The following is a 24,668-nucleotide window of genomic DNA, read 5'->3' as shown; positions in this document are numbered from 1 at the left end:
TGCTGCAGTGCTTTATACCAACTAGAAAGTCAACCCAGGTCACGTTAAAGAACTTCCCATTCAGCTATGAAAACATTTCTCCTGCTTACCCCATACACTTAAATGAAGATACAGACATGACAGCAAAGTCTTTATTTATTGGTACAAGTAACAAAATAACAAAACATAATGCTTGAATTGAAAAGGGGGTTGTGCTGGTGCAATTAAATAGCCCAGATAACCCAAATAATGGGTTTTTGAAAGCTGTGATAAGAAAATGAAAAAGCAAAAATAAGACACATCCAGTATCCTCAATGATGCATGCCATGCTTGGTAACAGGCATGCATCGAAAGTGAAAACATATTTAAGAAGAATGTCCTAAGAATGTCCAGTCTATCTTTGTACCACAGAATAAACCATTTACTAATTCTTTATCAGTTACAAGCCTTTAGGGTTGCCATGTTGGGAACAATTTCTGTGGCTGCTGAGTCATTATAAAGTCATCTTTGATAGTCGTTGATATTGGGCCATGAGTTCCCCACTTAAACTGTCAAGTAGAGAGATATAAATGTTTGTAAGCCATTACTAAAGGGTGAAGACTTAGTAAGTCATCTGCAAAACTGTCAATAAATTCTCACAATAATCCAAGTATGCAGTTGTAACTGTTAATAAATTGTCAATCTCAGAACCCATCGGCTATTGTTTGACGTCAATTTAGCCTCTGGGGGCAACGGGCCAATGTTCCAGTGTAGCCAGCGGATATCCACCTTATCTGGGCCATGATCTCTTCTTCCGTGCGGCACGTGGAAGAAGAGAAGTTTGCCTTCCCAACGTGTGGTTAATGTTGTGAAACGTTCGCAGTTTGGTTAGGTTTAGGCACCAAAAGTAATAGTTCAACGATGACTTATTATTTTAACCCAAACCATGATCTTTTCCTAAACCTAACCAAACTGCAACTGAAAACTGAAGAAGATTAAAAAAAGGAAATAATAAGGCACATTTGGCCTCGCACAGAAATTTAATCTTAATCTCCTGGATGACCGGTCTGTGTTTGACCATTCATCCACCACATTCTTTTACCAAAATGGACTTTGTGGCTCTTTATACTACGTCACCTGACTTCCCTGACTTTCTGGCAGAAAGGCTTCCCACTTCTATGTGCTTCCGTGCAGCGGTCATTGTGTGCAGAACGATTACAAACCCCAGAACCCATCTACTATCATCTGAGGACAATTTAAAGAAAAAGCTAATAAAAAGCTACTGTCCAGGGTTCCGAGATTGATGAAAAGCTAAATCATTGTCAGATTATAGCCGATGGGTTCCAAGAGTATTTCGGCCAATGCATTCTGCCTCTTTTGCCCTCCACACGGACTGTTTACCTACATGCAACCAAAACCCACTCAAATGTTTTGTGAAATGTTGTTGTGTTTAGTGAAATATTATTTTTTTCTGAAATGTCTTTGTGTTTTCTGAAATGTTGTGTTTTCTGAAATGTCTGTTTTGACCCTCAGGGCCACCGTAGAATAGACTTCCTTTGTTTCCCCTTGCTCCTATCCGTTTTAATATTTTCCTCCATCACAAGCTGGTCTTTTGTGCCTGTATCTAGTCTCTTAATGGTCATCCCTTTCTTTTTAAACAATTATTTATATCACTTGGGAAAAAATGGCACGCTGGCTTCCCTTTGAAACGTCACTTCCGCCTCCTCCTTAGCAAAGCAAGATGGCGGCCGTCGTAGAGAGAGTTGATGGATGTGTTGGGTCCTTGGACTCAGACGCGGTGTCACCGAGACAGTCCACCCCTCCACCGGACCAACCGCACCAGAACAATCCGCTGTTAGGGCTACCCATTGTGGCCATTGAGACCATTCTCAATTTCCTGTCTTACGATGAAATCAGCCTGCTGCGCTCGGTAAGGAGAACAAAAACAAGCTAAGTAACGTTAGAAGGGGAACAAAGCTAATGCTAGCCACATGCACCGCTCGTTTTTGGACACTAGTTTTGTCAAATCTTCGTAGAAATAATTGTGGGTAGTATTTAAAGCCCGTGTTTAATGTCTTTGTGGCCGTCTAATTGCACGAATGGCACGCAGTGCTCATTGTGCTATTATCTAATTAGCAGGACAGCCTAGCTGAGCAGAGGCTGGAATACACGACACACCGCAAACGCACCAAAAGATGAATGTTGATAAGAGAAAGGATGAACCCGAACTGTCTTAAATTAGATTCTTGGTATGTTTTGTTCCTTTTTATAGTTATCCCGGAACTTCAGACATAGCCAGCTGCTTGTGGATATAGAATTTTGGTGAGATTAGCTGGAGATCATTAACTGGTCGGTTTGCACGCTGGCTGTTCTTTTTCACTGCAGCTCTTCCTATAGTCCCTTCATATAATTCTGCCAACATTAGCGACTTTGCTGCAGCAGTTGTGTTCCTTATTACACTTTTTTGCTATGTAAAATTACCAGCCTCAGTCCGTGCTTCTTATGTAATTCCTATTTTGCATGGGCAGATTCAGGTAATAGACCCCCCCCCCGTGCTAGGCCTGTGGGCTTGCATTGATTCTTGAGTCACAGCTATAACTGATGACAGAGAGGAAGGAAAAAATGTGACTCTTGAGTCAGTTCTTCTCAGATTGTCTCTGCAAACAAACATGGTAAGTGAATGGGTCAAGAAATGCACATGAGCATTGTGACATGGGGATCCTGTTCACTGTACACTGGAGGAAATAGTTTTGCAGTGGGAGGTTAGAAGAGGATGGTGAACATGTCTTGAAGACCATGCAACGGCCACTTCCAAAGTGTTAAAAGTAAAAAAAATGATACTAGAGACTAGAGGTACTGTCCTCTGTCTAAAATACTGGTAAAAATAACCCTATGTAGGCAAATGTCTTCCCGCTGAAGTGGCGATGGAGGTTCTCTGTTGCTGGAAGCAGAAGTACAACACTGTTTGACTCGTGTACATGTTCATAAAACAGAGTAACTGTTGTTCATTTGTTTTCTCCAGGTGTGTAAGCGCATGGACATGATCTGCCAACGTGTCCTGAATCAGGGCTTCCTGAAGGTGGAGCGTTACCACAGTCTGTGCCAGAGGCAAGTCAAAGCCCAGCTGCCCAGGTCAGTATCACACCAGTACAAGCTCTTCAGGAGACAGATAGATGTGTTCACTGCTGTTGAGGTCTAGCCACACACTGTGGAATAACAGTGACGCCGCACATACAGTAAGTTTCTGATAGGAAGATTTTCTGAAATAAATAGGTGTACGATTTTTTTCTATAGTAATATATTTCTTAACTTCTTAAAACGATCATTATTAGAATACAAAACTGAATGTGTATCTCGCATTAATTTAATTTAATTAATTTTTAAGACTCTGAGGCTGACGGCACATGAGCAAACCTTGTCGCTGAGCTTACAACTTGTATGCACTTGGCCGTGTAGTGAAAGCGACATGTCGGCAGCAAATTAACAGCAGCAGCAGCAGCTTCAGTCCAATCTCTACTCTGGATGCGTTCAGCCGCAGAACATAGGCCGTAAGTGCTTACAGACCAATAACAATAGTCAGAAGAACATCGACGCCTGAAAGGATCCTTTGGGTGGTTGCCAGTGTACATGAGACCCACAGACGATATATACGACTATAAAGATGGCTGACGCGTCTCCGCTTCCTCCCAGAGTCTGCGCAGTGGTGACCGGGGGGGGGGGTGGAGCTGCGGTATCGAGGTTCCGCCCGCACACCCGCCCCACCCAATAGCGAGCACACCGCAGTCAATTTCAGCTGTCAATCGTGACATTTCACCCCGTTTTTTTTATAGCATCAAATAACGAATTAAAAAACCAAACTTATCAGAAAAAACCAACACTCGAAAAAACATCAGCCTGATAAGAACTACCTGAAAATGACAGAAACCACCATCTTTGGGGGGAAAAATGTATTTGACGTGCACTTGACCGATACTGCAGCCAGCCACTGGGGGGCAATCAAGATGTTTTGTGTTTTTGGCTTCACTTTTGGGGGAGCTGTCATGTCGTCCATCTTTATATACAGTCTATGGACAGACCACTGAGAAACGCAGCTGAAATGCATCTGGCGTCCACTGGACACGGAGAGGAGGCGTCTGTCCCCTCTGAGTTCTTTGTTCTCTTACTCTTAAGTGAAGAACCACAGCTGGCTGGCTGCTTGGTTTATATTCCAAATGTATTCAACAGGCCATGTTGCTTGTACAGCTCACAGTGTAGTCAGACACGTTCTTGCCCAATGAAAACCTTTTCATCTTGGTACGGCATGGACACATTCCATTGTGTTACATTCGGTTCCTCAAAACTAAAGCTATCGGTGAAGTTGTCGTGCCCAGGTATGAATGATGCATTGCTCTCAGTTGAAAACCACTGTCTTTGTCATGAATTGTCTCTAGGCGAGAATCGGAGAGGAGAAACCATTCACTGGCCCGTCACGCTGACATCCTGGCTGCCGTGGAGACGCGCCTCTCTCTGCTCAACATGACCTTCATGAAATACGTCGACTCCAACCTCTGCTGCTTCATCCCCGGAAAGGTTAGCTGAGCCGCCTCTGGTCCGTGAAACGGCAGCAACAGCAGTCGTACAGAGGGCCGATGGAGACGCCTCGTCACAGCAGCGAAGCTCACATTGATTGGTCTTTTTTTTATGCCGTGGCGGGATGTCTTAGTTACACACTCAATAGATTCTACCCACCCTGTGAGGAAGATACAAGAGGAGATGTTAGAAGGAGGAAGATCAGATTTAACCAACAAATCTCTTACATTGTTGTTTCGCTTGAAAGTCTCGATGGGAGGTTTTTCTAATCGATTTTTAACGCTCTTATCTGAATCAAGAATATGCCGCTGTCTGCGCATTTTTGTATTATCTGCTCAGAACAATTTGAGCATTTAGTTGTGAAAACAATACTAGCTATATTATAGCCGATCCCTAGCTGATTGGGCAAGAGGTGGAGTTATCACAAATGTACGGTGACCAGGACCTAACCTTTATACAACATGTGTTGACTTCAACTTTCCTTATTTGCAATGTCCTGATCACGCACTGTTGTGTGTCCTCAGGTGATAGATGAGATTTACCGCGTGCTGCGCTACGTGAACTCCACTCGAGCCCCCCAGCGGGCTCATGAGGTTCTGCAGGAGTTGAGGGATATCTCCTCCATGGCCATGGAGTACTTTGATGAGAAGATTGTCCCCATCCTGAAGAAGAAGCTGCCAGGGGCCGACCTGTCCGGCCGCCTCATTGGCTCCGCACCAGGTAACGGACCCGTGTTTTGTCCCGGCTTGTAAAGTTAAGAGTTCAAAGAACCCAACGCAGCTCTCAATAAGACAAAAACAATATGTTGTAAAAAAAAAAAAAAATAGCAGCTCTTGCGGTTTCAGTCTTTTTCTTTTAATGATTTCTTTAATTGTCCTCAACATAGAAGCACTGGAGTCTCATGAATAATTGAACCAAAACAAGTTTTTTTTTTCAACTTTGTCAAAATCAAATTGTGTATTTTCTGTTAGGATCCCAGTTTGGGAATTATTCTTTTAAAGAAAATTAGGGATGTCACAAGAATCAATACATGGATACCAAATCAATGCCTTATTTGACATTTTGGAAATGATAGTAACACCAGCTTCACTCTACAACTCATTGTTATTATTCTCATATAGCCAGAGTGTGTTTGTTTAAATGCTGCAACACTCAACACACACGGTTGTTGGCGTTTTTCAGTCCAAAATGGCGGCAGCGCTACCACAGCGCCATCTAGTGGTGGTTGTCAAAAAGCACCACAGTTTTGTTTCTTTGGTAACGTGAAATATTGATCACTTGGGCATGACGCAGTCTGTTTACCTTCCTCTAATGAACACACAATCCACATGTACATAGCAGAGAACAGACAGACATCCAATAATGAAACAGAATGGCTGTCTGTGATTTATTGATCTACTCGTTCATGCTTCTAGACATTGCTGCATTTAATCACGCGGCCCCAGTATTTCAGTTGTATTTGTACACGACACACTCTGTTGGTTTCTGCTTCATTCTTGTATTAGCTGCAACCGCTCGTGTATCATTGACACTCCAGTGTAAGGCTTTCAGTTTGTTGCTGTTTTATATTGAATATCTTTGGGAGATGTCACCTTTTGTTCTCGGAAATTGTGTTGGGTATTTATCATTGATTTTTGGGGCATTTTATTTACAAAACAATGAATTAATTGAACAAATTACTGACAGATTAATCAATAATAAAATAATTTGTTTTTTGTGGCATACTTTTTGGCATGGTTTGGGTCTCCTTGTTCTGGTCTTGCAAACAAAGATCACTTCTCACGCTCAATATAAGCCTGCTGCATTTTTACCTCTGACTCTCTGTCCTGTTCCCTCAGTGGCAGGTCCATCTACCTCCCTGACCACCATGTCCCTGCTGGCCAAGAACACGCCGTCGCGCTCTGAGATGACCAAGGTGCAGCAGCAGGTGAAGGTGAACGGGGCGTCAATGACAGTGCTGCGGAGGGAGATGCAGGAAATCCGCGTCAAGCAGCTGGAGCAGCAGAAGCAGCTGCAGGACCAGGAGCAGAAGCTGCTGGAACAGACCCAGGTGATCGGCGAGCAGAACGCCCGCCTTGCCGAGCTGGAGCACAAGCTCCGCGAACTGATGGACAGTAGTGCCGCTGCTATGGGAGGACCCAGGCCCAGCACAGCTGTCCCCTCAACATCCAGCGGCACTGCCGTGTCTTCCACTGCTGCCAGCACGTCTGGTACTGCGTTGGCAAGTGGCAGTGTTGCCGCGGCCTCTCTACCCAGAGAGCCAGAGGGCGAGGGAGGGTCATCACTCAAACGCACCAGAAAGAGCTCAGACCTTCCACGACAGTCCAAACGGCTGCGCAGCAAGAAATAAGAGACTCAGTGTGTCATTTAGTTGGTCAAGTTTTGTTTTTGGTTTTGAGGTCGGACTGATCACACCCCAGTTCCACGTGTCGCACCCCACGCCACCAACACTTATCACCTGTACTGTCCGTGAGATGAGTCAGGACTATCCCTGTACATTTTACCAGTGTTCTCTTCTTTTTTTTTTTTTTTTAACAAATCCCATGAAAATACCCAAACCAACAACGTGTGAGTCGGTCTCTCAGTACTTTCTGACTCCCCTACCCTGTCTGTGGCTCTCAGCCCCAAGCCCATTGGTTCCCACTGAAGACATGAATCAAAATAAAAGGGTCACAAATATTCATTATTCACGTTTTAAAATTTCCTAAAACAGCCGGACACTCGTTGTTAACAACCGCTCGATTATTTTCAGCGGCGGATGAATCCACATTTGGTGCTCTAGTGAGTATTTGGGACCACAGGACGGTGTATGTGGGACTGAGGCCAAATAAACTGTGTGTGTGTGTGTGTTCATGGTAATGAAGGAACATGTCACCCAGTGTGGATCGACGATGTGTTTGGATACTCACAAAATACTTGTTACTAGGATACATTCTCTGTTGGTTTGGCTCTGCACGCAGGATTTGTTGACGAAGAAGAAAAACATAGAATATCACCAGACTTATCCTTACAAGCCTCTTAACTAAATCAGGCAGTTTGGTCGGCCGTTTGCATCAAAGATTATTTATTGAAGGTTAAAGTGACTGTACAGCTTTTTAATGTAAGATGCTTTTCTAAGAAGCTCCATATGTTTCGAAATGAAATCTACCAAGAGATTTTATTTTGGAAACATACACAACTAATAGGATATCGCAGTAAAAATCGTCGTGACAGGCCTTAAAGTACAATCTTAACTGAATTGAAGTTGCATGTTATTGGTAATCAGTGATCACTTGGGTATGAAGTCTAAATCCACAGTTGCTTCTTCCTAACTTCGGCTAAGTGCAATAAAAAAAGAATCATGTAAAAAGTAATAAGTCATTTATATTCCTTGCCAGAAACCATGGTTAGTCTATCCAAAATTGCTGCTCAGTTCAGTTCAATCTGATCAGTTCTTGAATCAACATAAAAAGGAAGGATGGGGGTCTATTTTTTTTTTGTTTTTGTTTTTTTAAGAAGGAAAAAGGGCATTGTTCGGTAGCATTAGTCGAAGAGTCACCTGTTGACTCCTGCCTTCCCTGCCCGGATGAGGGCAGAACGTGTTATTTGTGAAGGGATTTTCCTTTCCACTGTGCCTCGGCGACCGCTGACAGATATTATTGTCCTCTGATCCTTAGAAATGCAGCAGTTAGATAACGGGACCCATGGCTCTAGTGTGTGTGTGTAACAAATTTTTTTTTTCCCCCCAAAGGTTCTCAGCAAGAGCAGGCAAAACAATGTCTGGCATCTATCGTTAAGAGGGTCATACAGTGTTTTTACATATTTCAGCCTGTTCACTACAATAATATATAGCTGAACAGTTCACAAAGTGCACTGAGTGTTACAGTTCTTTGAATGGGTTGTTTCTACTTCATTGGATTTCCATTCATTTCACTGCAGAAACGTGCACGTTATGACTTCAGATTTTCAAACTGTGGAGGAAAACATGACAACTTTTCCTGGAAACATTCTCATTCAAATTTCTCCTCTTCTGTCTGCCAAAATCAGAGGAATAGGCCGTGCAATTGCGCAATCATGCTTCATTTTATAATTCCTAGGTTCAATTGTTCTTGAGTCTGACTTAATATATTAACTCAAGGTCCACTTACTAACTTTTTTTACCAGGGCTTTCAGCCACATCCCATGGTCTTCATCATTGGAAATAGCAGTTTGAAGACCGAATTGGCCTTGAGTTAAGATAATTGTCAAAGTGTAAATGGTTTGATGAAATAATTTGAACCCAAAGTCACTTGCTAGCTTCTTCAGCGCATCACGGGACCTTGTAAGTGGACCTTGATTTATATTTTTCCATCAAACTTGTACGTCGTTTCCAAAACTCAAGAGCTAGTTTGGTCTATTTCCAAGGTCAAGAAACGAACTTTGACGCTCAGTAGTTCTTGAGGTTTTGGAGTTTGGAGTCAGATCATCATTGACACGATAAAGTCTTGGATTGCGCCAGCTGGACTCGAGACACTTTCTCAGGCTAAGTCATTGTAGTAAATGGGTGGAAACAGAGGAAAAATACCTGTATGGTCCTCCAAAAGTCAAAGTAGAAATGATGTAAAACGTTTTTAAAAAGTACTGTATATGTAATGACATTTAAAGGGTCTGTTCAGGCAAATTACACACGTTCTCACTCCTGTAGTGCCATGCAGCTTGTTTTGTTTTTTCTTGAAAACAAGGAAAAGTGAATGGATGAATAGAACCACCCAGAGGGAAGTGAGAAAATATTTTTTGGCCCTTTTTTTATTTTTTTTTTATAACACAAACTTTGAAATTATAGTCAGCCTGTTGCAATTAGTGTAAGGGAACTTCCAGAACTCATGCCTGGTTTGCTGTGACAGTAGAGGGGGTGCTGGAAATGAATGGCACACAGAGAACACAATGAGGTATAAGAAAACAATATTTAATGAATAGAATATTTTCTATGAATATCAACATTAATGTAAATGCGAAATTGTAGAACATAACAACACTGAGCTTTGGCTCTGGTGCCTGGTTAGTCCGGTCCTCACAATATTATACAATTAGCTTTGGCTATTATTTACTGAGGGATGTGCATCCATATTGCCCAGTATGCCCATGTGCGCCTACGTCGGTCACAAAGTCACCGAACGCAAGCAAGCGCGACACAGACCGGCCCAAGAGACGCTCTGCCAGCTAGCACCAACCTAATGTCAACGCTACTGTTGTCTGCTGACATCAAACTTTACCTGATTCCCGTTCCCGAAATTCACTCTCATGCTGTTTTTTAATTTTTTATTTGTTTTTTTCTCTTTTCGTGACATTGACACCCGCTTTGACACTTTGGGATGCGGGCCCTTGCGTAATTTGCTACGCAACGTGCCTAGCGAGCCCGGCTCTGACGCTCCCCTCTCTAGCACACACTCGTCTCTTGCCTTGTGAGGCTAGGTTAACTGTGAGCCCATATTGTGGCTGCACTTTTTGCTTTCTTTTTTTTTTTTTTTGTTTGAAGCTTTTCTGTTCGTAGGAGATGACCTGAACCACTCATGGCATGAACTTTTCTTGGTGAAGAAACTTCGGAAATGCAGTTCACGTCTTGGTGAACAGCCTGTATTATAATGACACTGGGCAGAAAAACAACAAGAAGATGTAATCTAGTGGTTTAATTTTGAGACTGCGTCTCAGTTTAGAAAATTGTACTGTAATCTTCATGTACTTTAAAGTGTAGATTGTGAATTATTTCATGTCTGTATCCCAAGAAAACTTATCTTTTGAGTTGGCCAACTTGGGGCCAACTGTACGGTTTTGTTGCACACATTACTGTTAAAAATGTACAAATCAAACCTATTAAAGCTCAACTTAACTTATCCGCGTGTCTGTGTATGTTCACACCCATCCATTACAGCCTCCATTTTTACGGTAATGTTCCACATCCTCAATCACTTTGCGGGTTGATTTCTGTTATTTACATAGAAATATGATGATTTAGTTTTGGACTTTTGTAAAGTTGGTGGACGAACAGTCTCCAGCCATGCCAGAGGCTCAGTGATGCCGGTGGTCATTTGAGCTAATTGCTCAAGATTGCTAAGATGTTCACCATCTTAGTGTGTTAGCAACATTAGCACTAACAAAGTACAGCTGAGGCTGATGGGAGTGTCACTAGTTTTGTAGATATTTGGCCCTAAACCATAGGACTGGACAAACTCAAACTTTTGACCTGATGATGGTGCTGGATGAAAAGCCAGACAGTTGTTAGATTTCACCCTGAGGGGAACGTGTCTTCTACCAAATTGTATGCTAATCCATGCAATAGTCGTTGAGACAGCATGGTGAAAAAGAATGGTCCAAATTAAAAGTAACAGAGGAGAGATATCCTGACTTTTTACCACAAGCTCCAAAACACTGGACCCTACATTTCCCACAAAGCGATGCATTAGGATCTTTTTGTTATGCCGCATTCCTGTCATGTCAGAGTAAATATTAACTTTTATCAACTTGTAAATACCTTTCACATCAATATCCAAATTGTAATTATGACTGGAAACGTCGCTTAAGGCGATTCAGCTCAAATTTCACGGACATGGTATGATATTGTCAACGTAGGCTTACAAGTATTTTAACCCTCTCACGATCAGCTCTGCAATCACACAAACGTTTTTAGTTGCACTTGCAACGTGAAAGCTCACAAGTCATAAACATGGTAAACATGGTGGACATCAGCTGTTGGTTGGTGGCTATCAGCCTTCAGGTATTCCTCCTGACTTGTCTCTAATTGCAGATAGACCATAATATTACAGACTGTGAAAAAATTGACCAGTCCAAAATTGGAAGGGTTCACACAGAAGCAGCAGTAAAATATTCCCACACCATTGGGCGACCTCTTGATTTTAAGGGTGTCATCATTTTGATAGAATATTCAATATGCATGCATTTAATTAATTTCTGTGAAGAAGATAACTCAATTTAAGGGTTATTAGTTAGAAAGTCAGTTTATATATCTTTATTTATTCATTATAAAGCCGGGCTGCTTGAAGAATTACACTAGGATTATGTTCAATTTCAATTTCATTTCATTTATATAGCGCCAAATCGCAACAAAAACTCGGCTCGTCACAGTCGAGCTGATCAGTAAAGTTACAGAAGGCAGTTGTCCCCAGAGATGAATGCTAATATTGCATGTTAACCTTAGTGTGCTAACATCAACAAGCAGTTTCCATTCAGTAAAATAAAACTGAACCTGAATCTCACATTTGCCTGGAACCTGTCAACAATATAAAGAAACATCATCTGATACATTACAAGTTCCACAGGAAACAGTCTGTTCAGAATTGCATACAAATTGCTAGTTTTACACAAACTGAGGCAGGTATTAAGTTCACTATTTGGGTTAATTGAACAGTTAATTGTTCTGTGCTGTTATTGTTTTTTTATGCAATGAATATAATAAGGGTTGGTGGGTGAGTTGGAGTGGGTCGTCCGTGTATATACAATGGTAAAATAGGGGCCCCACTACCTTTTACTGACTCATTTTCATTGTGCTCATTTTTTTTTAAGTTATACTTCATTAAGATATATTAAAAATAGTCAATAAGCAAGAACATTAAACAAACATAAATAATACAATACAGTGTAATGCTTCCACAGTATGATATAAGTAACTGTAGCTATTAAAAGCAATACTTCAATAAAGCTCTCATTAGTTTAAGAGGAATATCAGCTGGCTGACAGGCTCGTAGCTGCAGTGGTAAATAGCCTCATAAGAGCAGGAGGACGAGCTGTTATGTAATTGTGATTCAACCTGTTATAACAGTGATCGGCCAGCCGGGAGGAGGAGGAGCCGGAGCAAGGGGGCAGAGCTGGCTGATGTTCGGGCAGGTCAGCCGGGCGGGTTCTCAGAGTTTGAGGAAAGAGGAGAGAAGAAGGACCACAGAGGAGAGGAGAAAGAATCGGAGAAGTTCTTACTGTTTGGCTAACAAGTTGTTAAAAAAAACAAAAACAAACAGTAATCTGAAAGATGGGGAACCGGGTCGCCCGCGAGGACTACGAATGGGTGTATACGGACCAGCCGCATGCCGACAGGAGGAAAGAGATCCTGGGTGAGCTAGCTTATCCGTTAGCAACTTCTGAATAAACCTATAGTTAACTTCGCTTAAATGTAACTGTGTGAACTCAGCTGGGTGGCTATTTGGGTTTACGTCACTAACGGTAGCTAAACGTGTAATGGTGCACGTAATACTACCACCACAGTAGCTGACTCGGTTTGCTAATGTAACTAAGCTAACGGTTTCACATCCGCCCGGTTGTTGGCCACAAGCGCTTGTGTAGCTAACCGACATAGTTTAGCTAGGTCAAACGCTGGTGAATAGTTGACGCCCGTTTTAATGATAGACAGCCAACACCACGGCTGTTATACAAATCTAGATAGTTAGCGTACGAGCTAGTTGCAGTTAGGTTAATTAGCTTAAAGTGCCATATTAACGTTAGCAATGCAGCGGCAGAGAATTTCGCCACTCCCTGAAGTGACATAACTCACAGCTTCCCACGGTAAAGTTGCAGTAACGGTTTAGACACTGCCATGGATGGATACAGCATAACGGAAGACTAGGCTAACACAAGGCTTTGACACTTATGTTGAAAATGTTCCGCAGTTGGTGTTCTGTTGGCTGTTGAGAGTTATTTTAAGTAGCCCGCGGTTAAATACACACATTAGGAGAAAATGACCCAGTCTTTTTTTTGCGTAACCCGCCATTTACACTAAAGCGTCACACATACTCCTGTCTGTCTTTGCTCTCTTTTTACAAACCTTGGGATCTCCTCTACACAGCGCTGTAAGCGGTTACTGTTGTATGAACATTAACAAAGAAGAAATTGGATATGGCAGCCCCATATGCAATGCTCCTTTTTTTTATGGCAGCAAACACAAAAGGCCTACTTTGTGTCAAAGTGCCCTTTTTTCTGGGGGGGGGGGGGGTCAGGTGGTCTGCCTCAGTTCTCTGGGATCAGGACTTAGTTGTGGATGATTTGCTATGTATACGTTCCCTGCATATCTATCTCTAATGTCTTTTCCCTGTTAACATAACACACACTTAAGTTAATTGGTCAACACAAAGTACTGCCATTGTGTTGAGAGTGAGACCCGAGCCGTGGATAAAGATACTCATTGACAGCAGAGCTGTCGCCTGGTTGAATTATTCATGTTAGTACATAGTGAATGCAGCAGTATCAGGAGACTCTCAGGCACTGCTACACTACAGATAGGAAGGGTGCTGTGAAGGAAGCAGCAGACTATATCTGAAGAGCAGGAAACATGGAACATTTAAAAGTATCTTTTAGGTGTTGGTGCTGAAACTCAGGTATTAGAAACGGCGCTATTATCCAAAAATGTTCAGCGTTTCCCACAGGTTGAGAATTTACTTGTGGCGGCGGGTGGCGCGCCGTGTGACGGGCAGGTTCTGTAATAAACTAGTCAAACACAGAGAGACCTAACGTTATTTATTTAGCTGTTATGTTAGCTAGGTAGCTAACTTATTGATACGTCACTGTTCAGGTCGCTGTCGAGGCTAACATTACTAGCTAGCCAGTCCAACTACTACCCTCATAATTTAAAATAAGGTGTGTCACGTTAACATTAACACATTAAATAGGACTAGGCATCCAACACGAGAGGTGTAACGGTACACAAAATTCACTGTTCGGTATGAACCTCTGTTTTGGGGTCACGGATTGTTTATGTTTTTACAGCAGGGAAAACAAAAAACAATGCCATGTCATTTATTTTGAAAAATGTAGACATTCAACAGTTGCTCATTGGCCATAATTTTGTCTGTAACAGTTAATGCACTCAAATACTGACATATTGTCAATTCAAAAAGTAATAACAAATATCAGTAATGCTCCATCATAAGACTCTGACCTGTTGATAATTCCTGAACAACTGCAGCTTGTGCTGGTTTACACAGGGCAGGAACAAAGGACTGACTAACATGCACACTGAAGACACATTGTAGCTCAATTCTCTACAACACCGTCTGCAGCGATAAACACTCCTGTAGCATTAGTTATTACTTTAGTCTGAATCTGCAGTGAGAAGCTGCCTGGACGCTGTGGGGAGGAGCACTCTCCTTACAGTCTGGTTTTGTCTTGATCCGCTAATCGACAAATTCAGGTGACGCCAGGTGATGTTGGCGCACAGTTTGACGCTATTCATTGTTAATTTTCACTGTAACTAACCGGGAATCGGTCACTACTGTGGTTGCTACAGCTGATAGACAACAACTGATGCGCTGCCAAAACGTCCCGGGTAAAACTCGCGCTGTAGTGTTCCGCGGGACTGAAGGTCCGCTGGTCTGTGTGCATTATGAAATGACAATTGTGCGTCTTGATTTAAAAAAAAATAAAAATGGAGCCTATGTGTGGGATGTCAAGCACTACTCAGCTTTAACTTTAATAGAGAAGCTTCCCAGATGTATTCCTTAATGGTTGATTAATTTGTTTCCTTATTAGAGGAAACAGACAACACAAACTTAGAAACATGAACAGATGACCTCACCCAGGATCTGTAAGTAGAATTACAGGATGTCGTATTTGCTGAGACTTGCCTTTCTGCTGTAACCTCCCAGTTGTTAGGCAAATGGGTCACTACATGTAGCCTGGAGGGCTTCTTTGTTTGTTCTTTGCATGTCTTGAATTCTCTTTAATTTTAAATGGCTGCGCAGCGAAAGCCTAGTGTGACTTGAGATTTTATCATGGACAGAGATTGTATTCATTATGTTTCATTGTATTATACTCAGCCCTTCTTCTTGTTACTCTTGAAGAACTAAAGTTAAGCTAAGTTAAGCCAGTTAAGCTTTGTGCTTGACGCAGTGTCCTCCTCCTTGTGCCTGGTGTGTGGTCATGCACCTCCCAGAATTTTGAGGCTCAAAATACAATTCCAAGGAGCCATGTGTGTTTGAATATATTTTGACAAGGAGGAGGAGATCTTAAAAATCTACATTTGTGTAAATAATATTTTGCCAGCAGAATCAAATTGTTTATAAGATATTCAACCTTTTTGTCCTGCAAAAAATAAGTATTTGGTCTTAACAATATCTGTTTTAGAGTACTGCTAATGTAATTTCTTGTAATGGGGCCTAATGGCCTAGTTGTTACATCTTCTGTCATCAAGGCTGTAATTACAGATGAATTTCTTAGCCCCGGAACCAGAGAACAAAATAACAGTGGCCATTATCCAGTGAAACAAAGCAAATGGCCTTAATTACTCCATCGTATGTCTTTCGGTTACATATGGGCCCATATTTATTTATTTATTTAGTTAGTTTCATATATTTTTTTATTTATTTCAAAATGCATTGTTATTACATCCACAAGCCATACATATGGATGTACAAGCACTGAAAGAAAAAAATATATACACACATATATTGTACATTTTCAAAGCCAAGAATGAAAAAAAAGTGAGAAAGTATCAAAAATATAGTCTCTCAGCCTTATATACTCTTAGATTGACTCATAGTCTATTTCTTTTCTTATTTAAGGGAAAGCTTTGAAAAAAGAGCCATAACATAACTATGTACATCCAGAAAGGGAGAGGTAAAGAATAAAATCAAATAAATAAAAATGTTTGTACCACTTTGATTTCACACAGTCGCATATGTTGCAGTGAGATAAAATCACATCTGAACAGAAACACAGATATGATGTAGAATAAATGAATCTTGAAATTCCATCTAGTTTTTTAGGAAGCAGTGTCCCACCAAATATGGAGATGGGGGGTTTGGGTATAGGGGCTTGAATAACAAAGTGTTGGGTGGAAAAGAGTTGAATCTGAAGCATTATCTATTATAAGGGAAAAATTCCTCAGAAAACCTTTTAACGGGTAAAAAATGTTAGAAAGCTCAGGAAGAGCAACAGAGGACGGAGCCCTCTCCCAGGACCGACGGACAGGAAATAGATGTCGTGTGTACAGAATAGACCAATGTAAAATTACAGTGTGGACACTCAGGAAGCACACCATTCACACAGAGACGAGAGAGGAAACAAACAGAGAGGAGAGGCTGACTCTCCTGGAGGACGAAGATCCAGATCCAAAACATCTGCTAAGAGGCCCTGACAGCCAGGGAAGGGCAACATGACTGCATATACCGTGCGACAGTAGAAATGCGCCCACTCGCTCCATGTGAGCCTTTGCTGGTTCCTACTGGGAATCAGTGATAGGCAGTCTGGCAGATGTTCAGCAGTTTCCTTTTGAATAGAGGAGTTCATAGTTTTGAAAATGACCCTTGTGCCACCACCTCCTTGACTTGAATGATAACTCAAGTCAAGTCTAAAGGTCAGTAATGTGGCCATGTTCAGCGAGTTGTTAAACACATCAATTGCCTTATCAACACCTGGATATTTGCCAGCCACAGGTCGCGCAGCTCGACATGACTTACCATGCATGAAAGTGTACAGCCTGTTCAAGATGGGAACGTTGCACCTCGGCGTCTGTATAAAACGCACAAACACGGAATCGGCATCTGTGTAAAATGGGGGAGCCGGGCACACTAGACGGCGACGCTGTTGTGTTATACGTCACGCCGGCATGCTATCTACAGTCACACAGTCTGCTGGTGTTATTTGGTTCAGTGTGGAAAAAAAGCAGAGCCGGCGTAATGACTGGCCTTCTTTACAGCAGTATTGCTGGATCTCTGTTTACAAAGGGCTTTTTGTCTTTTCAGGTAGATGCATTAAAACATTCTGGCAAAGGGCTGCATATGATAGATAGATAGATAGATAGATAGATAGATAGATAGATAGATAGATAGATAGATAGATAGATAGATTGATTGACAAAAAGAAGCTTTCGGTTGTGTCACACAATCTTTCCAATGCAGGTGGAGTTTGATCTATCTATCAAAGTGGGCTACGTAAAGTAAAATGGATAGATATGTGTTCATCACAGTGAATCAGTTTAGACTATACAATGACCAGAGTAACAAATATAACACATGTAAATGTAAAAAAAAGAAAAAAACACAGTGGTAGAGGGCCGAATCAATACAAAACCAGGCTAAAAAATCATGTTAAAAGGCTCCAATGACATAAGAAGTCTTTATTATTGTTGATGATTTACAGGCAACTGTTTAGTTTCCTCAGCCTGCACTTCCAGCAACTGGTCTGGCTTTGCATTGTTCTGTAGATCAGTAATACAGCCCAGACTGTTTGATGCCCTGTGTGCAGTTGAAAGAAGGGGCGGTCCTGTATTTGATAAATGACTTAGTGCAGAGAGGCTAGCGCGAGAGTGAGGTCGAAGGTATGTGGGAAGTCAACTAAACCCCGGGCTCCCGGGTCGTGTCTGCTTCCACATTGCCTTGCATCATTAAACAAAGCCAGGTTGGTTTGATTTTTGTCCATGAGAACAAAACATTGCTACGACAATGGAAGAGATAAAGCTTGGCTGTTACCGCTGGAGAATCGAGGCTGACCCGGCCACCTGACCCATTTGATGTTGAACTCTCGCTCATCTGCTGTAATGAAACATTCAAACTGTAACCGCCTGGCTGCCAGTTCTACAGAGAAATCTGAGGTGCTCTGAGAGTTTTGTCACGTTGTGATGTAAGGGCAAGGTATGTGGCTGAATACTGGGCTAGTAATAATTTGCACTGGCTAGTCGAACTTTGACTCCCCACAGTGGCCCTGTTCAGATGTGGTATTAACATGCGTCCTAGGTGATCACAAGTGGACAGCTCCGTGTACGTCTGTGCGCACCATCAACATGTGTCTCCAGCGACCACTTGTGACCGGATCTCACTTCGCAAAGGCCAAATACGTTGTTGTTTTTAACCGGAATTTGATCAACTTGCTGTTTATCAGATTAGGTTGGAAAAATACTAGATGCCGCTGGAGTGTTTCTGGGGGCCAGGCCTCACTGATACTGTACAAAAACACAACTTTTATAACTTTATTCACTGATTCTGGTGAAACTTAAACGTGTCCTCCGGCTGCTCTGCCTCAACCCTCGGTGGTTTACGGACTTTCCTGATGGACAGATAGCTTTACTTGTTGCTAAAGCAACCGCTAACTGTAGCTACCATTAGCTAATTAGCTCAGCTTAGCTACCAGTCTTTTGGCTGTAAAGCCTAAATAAAGCTTTATTAAACCTCCTCCTCTGCTAGCGGTGTAAACTCCAACACTCCCCCGGTGCTCTGAGGTCACAGCAGCTACAGTTAGCGTACTCACTGCTAAAAGAATGTGGCCATATGTGTCCCAGACCACCTCCGAATGTGGTCTGAGCGATCGGGTCTCAGTGCGTCCCGGGTGCATTCACACCTGGTATCGGCGCTGTCCACTTGTTATCAGATCACCCAGGACGCGCGTTGATACCAGGTGTGAGCAGGGTCAGCGTTGTCGCCTGAAATGCCCTTACATGTTTGCTGTTCTTCAGCCTCTTATCAGGGATTAAGATAACGGTTTGATAAACAGGATTTACTGCATAGTTACAACCCTGGTCTCCATTGTTGCCCCAGTTAAGAGAGGTGAGAGCCAAATGTCACTATACAATATATAGTACAACATATCAGCTGCCTGCAGTCTGACCTGACTGATTTGCAAACTGTATTGGCATGACATGGGCTACCTATACATGGCCCAACATACCCGGGTTTTACATGTTAATTACAAGTGAATGTTGTAATGGTATTATTAAAAGGATAACATTTCCAAGAAGAAACATTATTCACATCAATTGTAATTACAATTTTGCAGTCTAAGCTGAGTTGCAATAAAATAAATATCTCCAGATGGGAATGACCAGTTAAGATGTAACGTATCTGAAAGCTGATAAAGTGTCTTGGTTTCCCTTTCATCATTCTCTTTTTATTACAAAACATAAACATATCTAAAGCGTTGGGACTCAGTGCTGTCTCAGATTGTATGTTTGTAAGATGCTCAGTTTGGTTCAGCTCCTGCGCAAACAGAGGGTTCACGCGTTACACACATCCTCTGACACTGTCAAATAATCCAAAAAAATCAAATAATTACAAGCTTCACAGGACTGCCCGTTTGGGGGAACTGAGATAAAGCACTTCCACAGCGGTTGTAAAGAGTTCTGCATTCCTAAAGTGACATTTTTGTAAAAAGTCTCACCTGCTTTTTGAATGTTTTGCATGTGGAACCTGGTATAACCTTTGACAATATTCAGCAGAAGTTCTTGTCTAATAGAGTCGGCCTTGACCTGCTCTATATGCAAAGTGTCATGAGATAAGTTTTGCTGCTAGATACATAAAATAGGATTGAGTTGAACAGCAGATCGGGTTATGTAGAGTGCGTTATGTACTGTAGCTGATTTCTTCTGACTTATCAGAATGGTGGAATGGTAAAATACATTGCACAAGGTGCCAATCAGTAGATGGCTCGGCTACATTGAAATGCTTCTGTGGGCCCGGTCCCGTGTTCTTCACAATGTATTACTTTCTCTCAGTCTAAATAAATGTTTTTACATTGATATTTTTTTGAATCGAAACATTAGCAGACTTCATTTAAATGCTTAAGTCTTCCCTGAATTTAACTCGAGTCTCTTGTTTTTCCTCCTACAGCCAAATACCCTGAAATCAAGTCGTTGATGGGTCCTGACCCGAGGCTGAAATGGATTGTGTGCATGATGGTGGCTATACAGTTTTTAGCTTTCTACCTGGTCAAAGACTTGGACTGGAAATGGGTTTTGTTTTGGACTTATGCCTTTGGCAGCTGTATCAACCACTCAATGACCCTTGCTATTCACGAGATCTCCCACAACACGGCCTTTGGAAACAACAAGGCCATGTGGAACCGCTACTTTGCCATGTTTGCCAACCTACCCATCGGCCTGCCTTACTCGGCCTCCTTCAAACGCTATCACCTGGACCATCACCGCTACCTGGGCGGAGATGGCGTCGATGTAGACATCCCCACTGAGTTTGAGGGCTGGTTCTTCTGCACGCGCTTCCGCAAGTTCATCTGGATCATTCTGCAGCCGCTGTTCTATGCCGTCCGGCCCCTCTGCATCAACCCCAAACCCATCACTCAGCTGGAGGTGACCAACCTGGCCGTCCAGCTCACCTTCAACACCCTGCTCTACTGGCTGTGGGGGGCCAAGCCTGTGGTCTACATGCTGGCTGGCTCCATGCTGGGGATGGGCCTGCACCCCATTTCTGGTCACTTCATAGCCGAGCACTACATGTTCCTCAAAGGCCACGAGACCTACTCCTACTACGGCTCCCTCAACCTGCTCACCTTCAACGTGGGCTACCACAATGAGCACCACGACTTCCCCAGCATCCCGGGACGCAGGCTGCCCATGGTTAGTACAGCTGTACATTTATGTTGTTGTTTTTTTGTAATTGTCACCGTAACTGTCTCAAGGTGGTCATACTATATCCTGTTTTGGCCTCTTTAGGTAACAAATTATGCAAACCACCACCACAGTGGGCAAAATTGTCTATCTTCACCACACAGCATTAACAGCTTGGTGAGGACAGACATCAGGAACACAGTATCAACAAACAAGACTGAGACTTTGGTTTATTAAGCCCATCATCAGAGACTAAGGCAGTTTTGGGTTGTGAGTGGTATTGAGATAACATGAATTAAATCAGCATCTGAGAACAGTTCAACTTCGAGATACGAGTTAGGATTTCCGAAAACTGTTTATACGGCTCGTCTCGCTTTCTATGTTAAATTCGTAGATAAGGCTTCTTACAATCTGACTCTTTCTTCCCTGACTATTAAGATTAGATTCAACAGATTAACCATCAGTACAGCAAAATGCAGTTCAGCATCTGACAAAAAAAGTGCAAAAATGGTAGCACAGTGCATATAGATAGATCGTAAAATGTTATAGAAGGCAGGTGTCCCCAGACGTTAATGCTAATATGGCATGCCGACCTTAAGCGTGCTAACATAAATAAGCAGTTTCCATTCAGTAAAATAAAACTCCAACCACAGTCATGGTTAGGAAACTACTGGACCTACAGTTTTTCCTCACATTTTCCTGGCACCTGTCTTACGTAAGAGCAGTAAAATACACTTAAAATCTTTGGCAGCAAAGATAAGACACACCATAAAACAATTATTTACTGACTAACAAGAGCTTTAAAAGCATCATCCCGCGCATGGGGCTCGTCAGAGACAGGCTTGTAAAAAGGGTCAAACTGAGATAGAGCAGTTCATTCCATTTCATTACCATACTGACACGAGACAAGACTGACGCAGCACAAGGTTTAGATGGTGCAAACTTAGTGTGTGCATTTGGTAATGCTTTATTTCCAGTTTTATTCATGTAATGTGGTTCTAATTATTGGAAGAATTGAAATTTCCTTGACAGAAAAGCTCCTTTTAAACCCAGTAGATATTCATTTATTATTAGAAATGTTATTCTCCATATACAGTATGTTGCCTGTAGACAGATTTTTTTTAGCACATCTGCTGCATACTGACTCCAGAGGACGCCAAATCTGGCCCCGTGATAGGGTGCCAGGTGGCCAGCCGACCATTCTCTAATTCACAATGAAAATAAATTGATTCACACTGGGAAGTTTTGTCAATAAGCGATCTGTGGCGGTGACACACATTTTATGTGCACCTGAGGAGAGGTTTGCCTTTTAAGGCTTTCTGCCAGAAAGACAGGACTGACACCCAGGAGACTGCTGTTCGTGTCCCGCGTGAAACCAAAAGTCAACGTTAACTTATTACTGTAACCCAAACCATGATCTTTTCCTAAACCTAACCTAACCTAAAGTAGTTTAGGTGTTTAAACCTAAGGAAACTGTGACACAATGTTAACCACGTGTTAGACAGGCTTTCTGGCAGAAAGGCCTGAGGCCTATTAATGTTTGTTTATTAACTGGCCCTTAGCCTCATGTCCTCTTGCAAAAGTGGCCCCCGCACAAAGCAAGTTGAGTATCCCTGTTCTATAGGTTACACCAGTAATTCATTGGAAGTGGACCAATTGGTGACTGTCTGTCTATATTTCCCCATTAGCTAGTCCTTTTCAATACACCTGAATTAAATTAGCATTTTTCTGTAAAACTATAAAGCACCTTCTACTGAAAGTGATACATTTGGGGAGAAGAATTATACAACAAGTACACATGGTTTTTGAAAAGGATCTCACAGTGGTACTATTACAGAATGAGACATGTTGCTAGCCACAGGCTTCATCAGCTCTGTCCACCCACAGTTCATCAATCACAGGTCAGCACCACCAGCCACATCAGCAGCACCCAGCTCCCACTTCACTTGTGTGGAAGCAAAAGTGAAACTACTTCAAAATGATCATTTTACAGGCTGTGCAAACTCTTTTGAAATCTAAAATGTCATCATTCAGCAGCGTTTCTTGTCCGTTTCCAGGTGAAGAAAATCGCAGCAGAGTATTATGATGACCTGCCACAGTACACATCGTGGGTGAAGGTCCTGTACGACTTCATCATGGACGACGCGCTGAGCCCGTACTCGCGGGTCAAGAGGAAGCTGAAGGGAGACGTCAAACAGGAGTAACTTCAGTGGGGGAAAAAGCCGCTCTGGAACAAAGCAGCAGCGTCGGCCGCGACAGCAGCACGGCTCACCGTCCTATAAACTTAACGGCTTCTGCATATTAATACACAAGTCTGTATGTGTGCTTCTCCTCCACAGGAAGAGAAAATAGTTTCAGTTGTTTGTCATCCAGGTCAGAAGAACCACGGCAAGTGACGTTAGATTGAAAATGTAATAGTTTGATGATGTGTGATTTTAGTGTGAAAGACGTTGGCTTAGCTCAAACAAATAGTTCAACTTAAGATAGACGCCTAACTTGCTTTGTGTTCTGAACAAAGAAAAAATATGGGATGGCTATGACACCCCCCCCCCGGATCTCTTTCGGATTTCATTTTGCCAAATGCTTTGGACACCATACAGCCGCAATATGTCCTTCAGTCAGGTCAGTTTTAAACTAGACGGCGGTCCGAGATGATCTGCTGGCCGAGTAAGTTTTAAAGTCCGTCCGTGATGTGGCCTGTGAGAGAACAGAACACTCTCTTTACTCTCTCCCACTGCTCAGTCGGTCTTTAGATTTGCTTAACTGCTGTAATTTGCATTAGGCCTAACTATAGACCAGTCTTATGAAATTAGCCATCAAGAGAGCTGCACAACTCCAAAATAAGGCCACCAGGTTGTTGTACCATCCATGTCAGAGCCGTTTGGTGTCCGCTGAGATTAATTGTATACAGCTGAACGAACTTGGACGACATCTTCCTCCATTTTGGACTTGGAAGGTCAACAACATGAAAGCTAGCTTTGTTATTTGTCGACAGCGTCATCGTGTGTGTGTGTGTGTGTGTGCGTGCGTGTGTGCGCGCGTGGACCAAAGTTGAACTCATTGAGTGAATCCGCTCATCATTAAGATTCCCTCTGTATGAAGCGAGTGTCCTGCAGCATACTGCTGTCACGTGTGAGTGTGAGCGGGTGTGTTTATGGAGAGGCTCGCATCGGTTGCTTTATGTGCTAAATGTAGAAGTGAACCTTTAGTGGCCTGTGACCCTTTCTTTCTTTTTTTCTTCTGTTGTCACGCTTCCATACAAACTGTGACTTCGGTTGTGTTGCATGTGAGATGATAGCGTGTTGACTCATCAGTGCCTTTGGAGCTTTCGTTTTCAATTCCATGTTTGTGGGTTGTGAGTTTAAACTGTATGAATTTATTCACTTTGATGAAAAATGTATGTCTGTACATCAAAGACTTGACTTCCACATGAAGACTCTGAAAATAAAAACACCGAGTTGAAATTTGAATTAGGGGGGAAAAAACTAAGACCGACTCTGACGTCATCCATCACCTCTCCGCCCATACTGCTCCGCCTGTCACGTCGAGCAGCAGCTCCCTCCTTTAACAACCAGAGACCAAAACCACATTCTGTCTGTCCTCCACACCAACCTCTGTTAGGTTAAAGAGACATTGTTTGCTTGTTACATGTGAAATAAACAGGCCATTATATATATATATAACACTTTCTTTTTGTTTAAAAACAAAAAAACCAGCATCGTATACAAAATACATACAAATACAAACAGAACACAAATGGGACAACAAAAAAAAAAACAAGCCCCCCCAACTGGGTCCCCTTCCCCTCCGAGTGCCGTTGAAGATCTGCTCAGCCGTCTGTCCCCTTCCAAAT

The 24,668-nt window shown here is 42.4% G+C and overlaps 2 protein-coding genes across 3 annotated transcripts; both read left to right on the top strand.

Annotated features, from left to right (window-relative positions):
• Positions 1–1,699: 1,699 nt before the first annotated feature.
• On the top strand, positions 1,700–7,839 carry fbxo28 (F-box protein 28). Of its 2 annotated transcripts, XM_070916305.1 has the most exons (7): positions 1,700–1,888; positions 2,981–3,090; positions 4,389–4,527; positions 5,052–5,247; positions 6,366–6,641; positions 6,681–6,706; positions 6,794–7,839. In XM_070916305.1, the coding sequence occupies exons 1-7, from the start codon at positions 1,700–1,702 to the stop codon at positions 6,875–6,877; spliced, it is 1,020 nt and encodes a 339-aa protein (XP_070772406.1). In that variant the 3' UTR covers positions 6,878–7,839. The 2 variants fall into 2 exon arrangements, with proteins under 2 accessions (XP_070772406.1, XP_070772405.1); XM_070916304.1 differs by having other exon boundaries at positions 6,366–7,839.
• A 4,586-nt stretch (positions 7,840–12,425) lies between these two features.
• Positions 12,426–24,475, top strand: degs1 (delta(4)-desaturase, sphingolipid 1). The gene is made up of 3 exons (XM_070915864.1): positions 12,426–12,605; positions 20,082–20,824; positions 22,873–24,475. The coding sequence occupies exons 1-3, from the start codon at positions 12,524–12,526 to the stop codon at positions 23,017–23,019; spliced, it is 972 nt and encodes a 323-aa protein (XP_070771965.1). The 5' UTR covers positions 12,426–12,523; the 3' UTR covers positions 23,020–24,475.
• Positions 24,476–24,668: the final 193 nt, after the last annotated feature.

The sequence above is a fragment of the Enoplosus armatus genome, chromosome 12 (genome assembly GCF_043641665.1).
Source record: "Enoplosus armatus isolate fEnoArm2 chromosome 12, fEnoArm2.hap1, whole genome shotgun sequence".
NCBI classification, from domain to species: Eukaryota; Metazoa; Chordata; class Actinopteri; order Centrarchiformes; family Enoplosidae; genus Enoplosus; species Enoplosus armatus.
The sequence above is the reverse complement of the archived record's forward strand: the minus strand, read 5'-3'. Positions and strand labels throughout refer to the sequence as shown.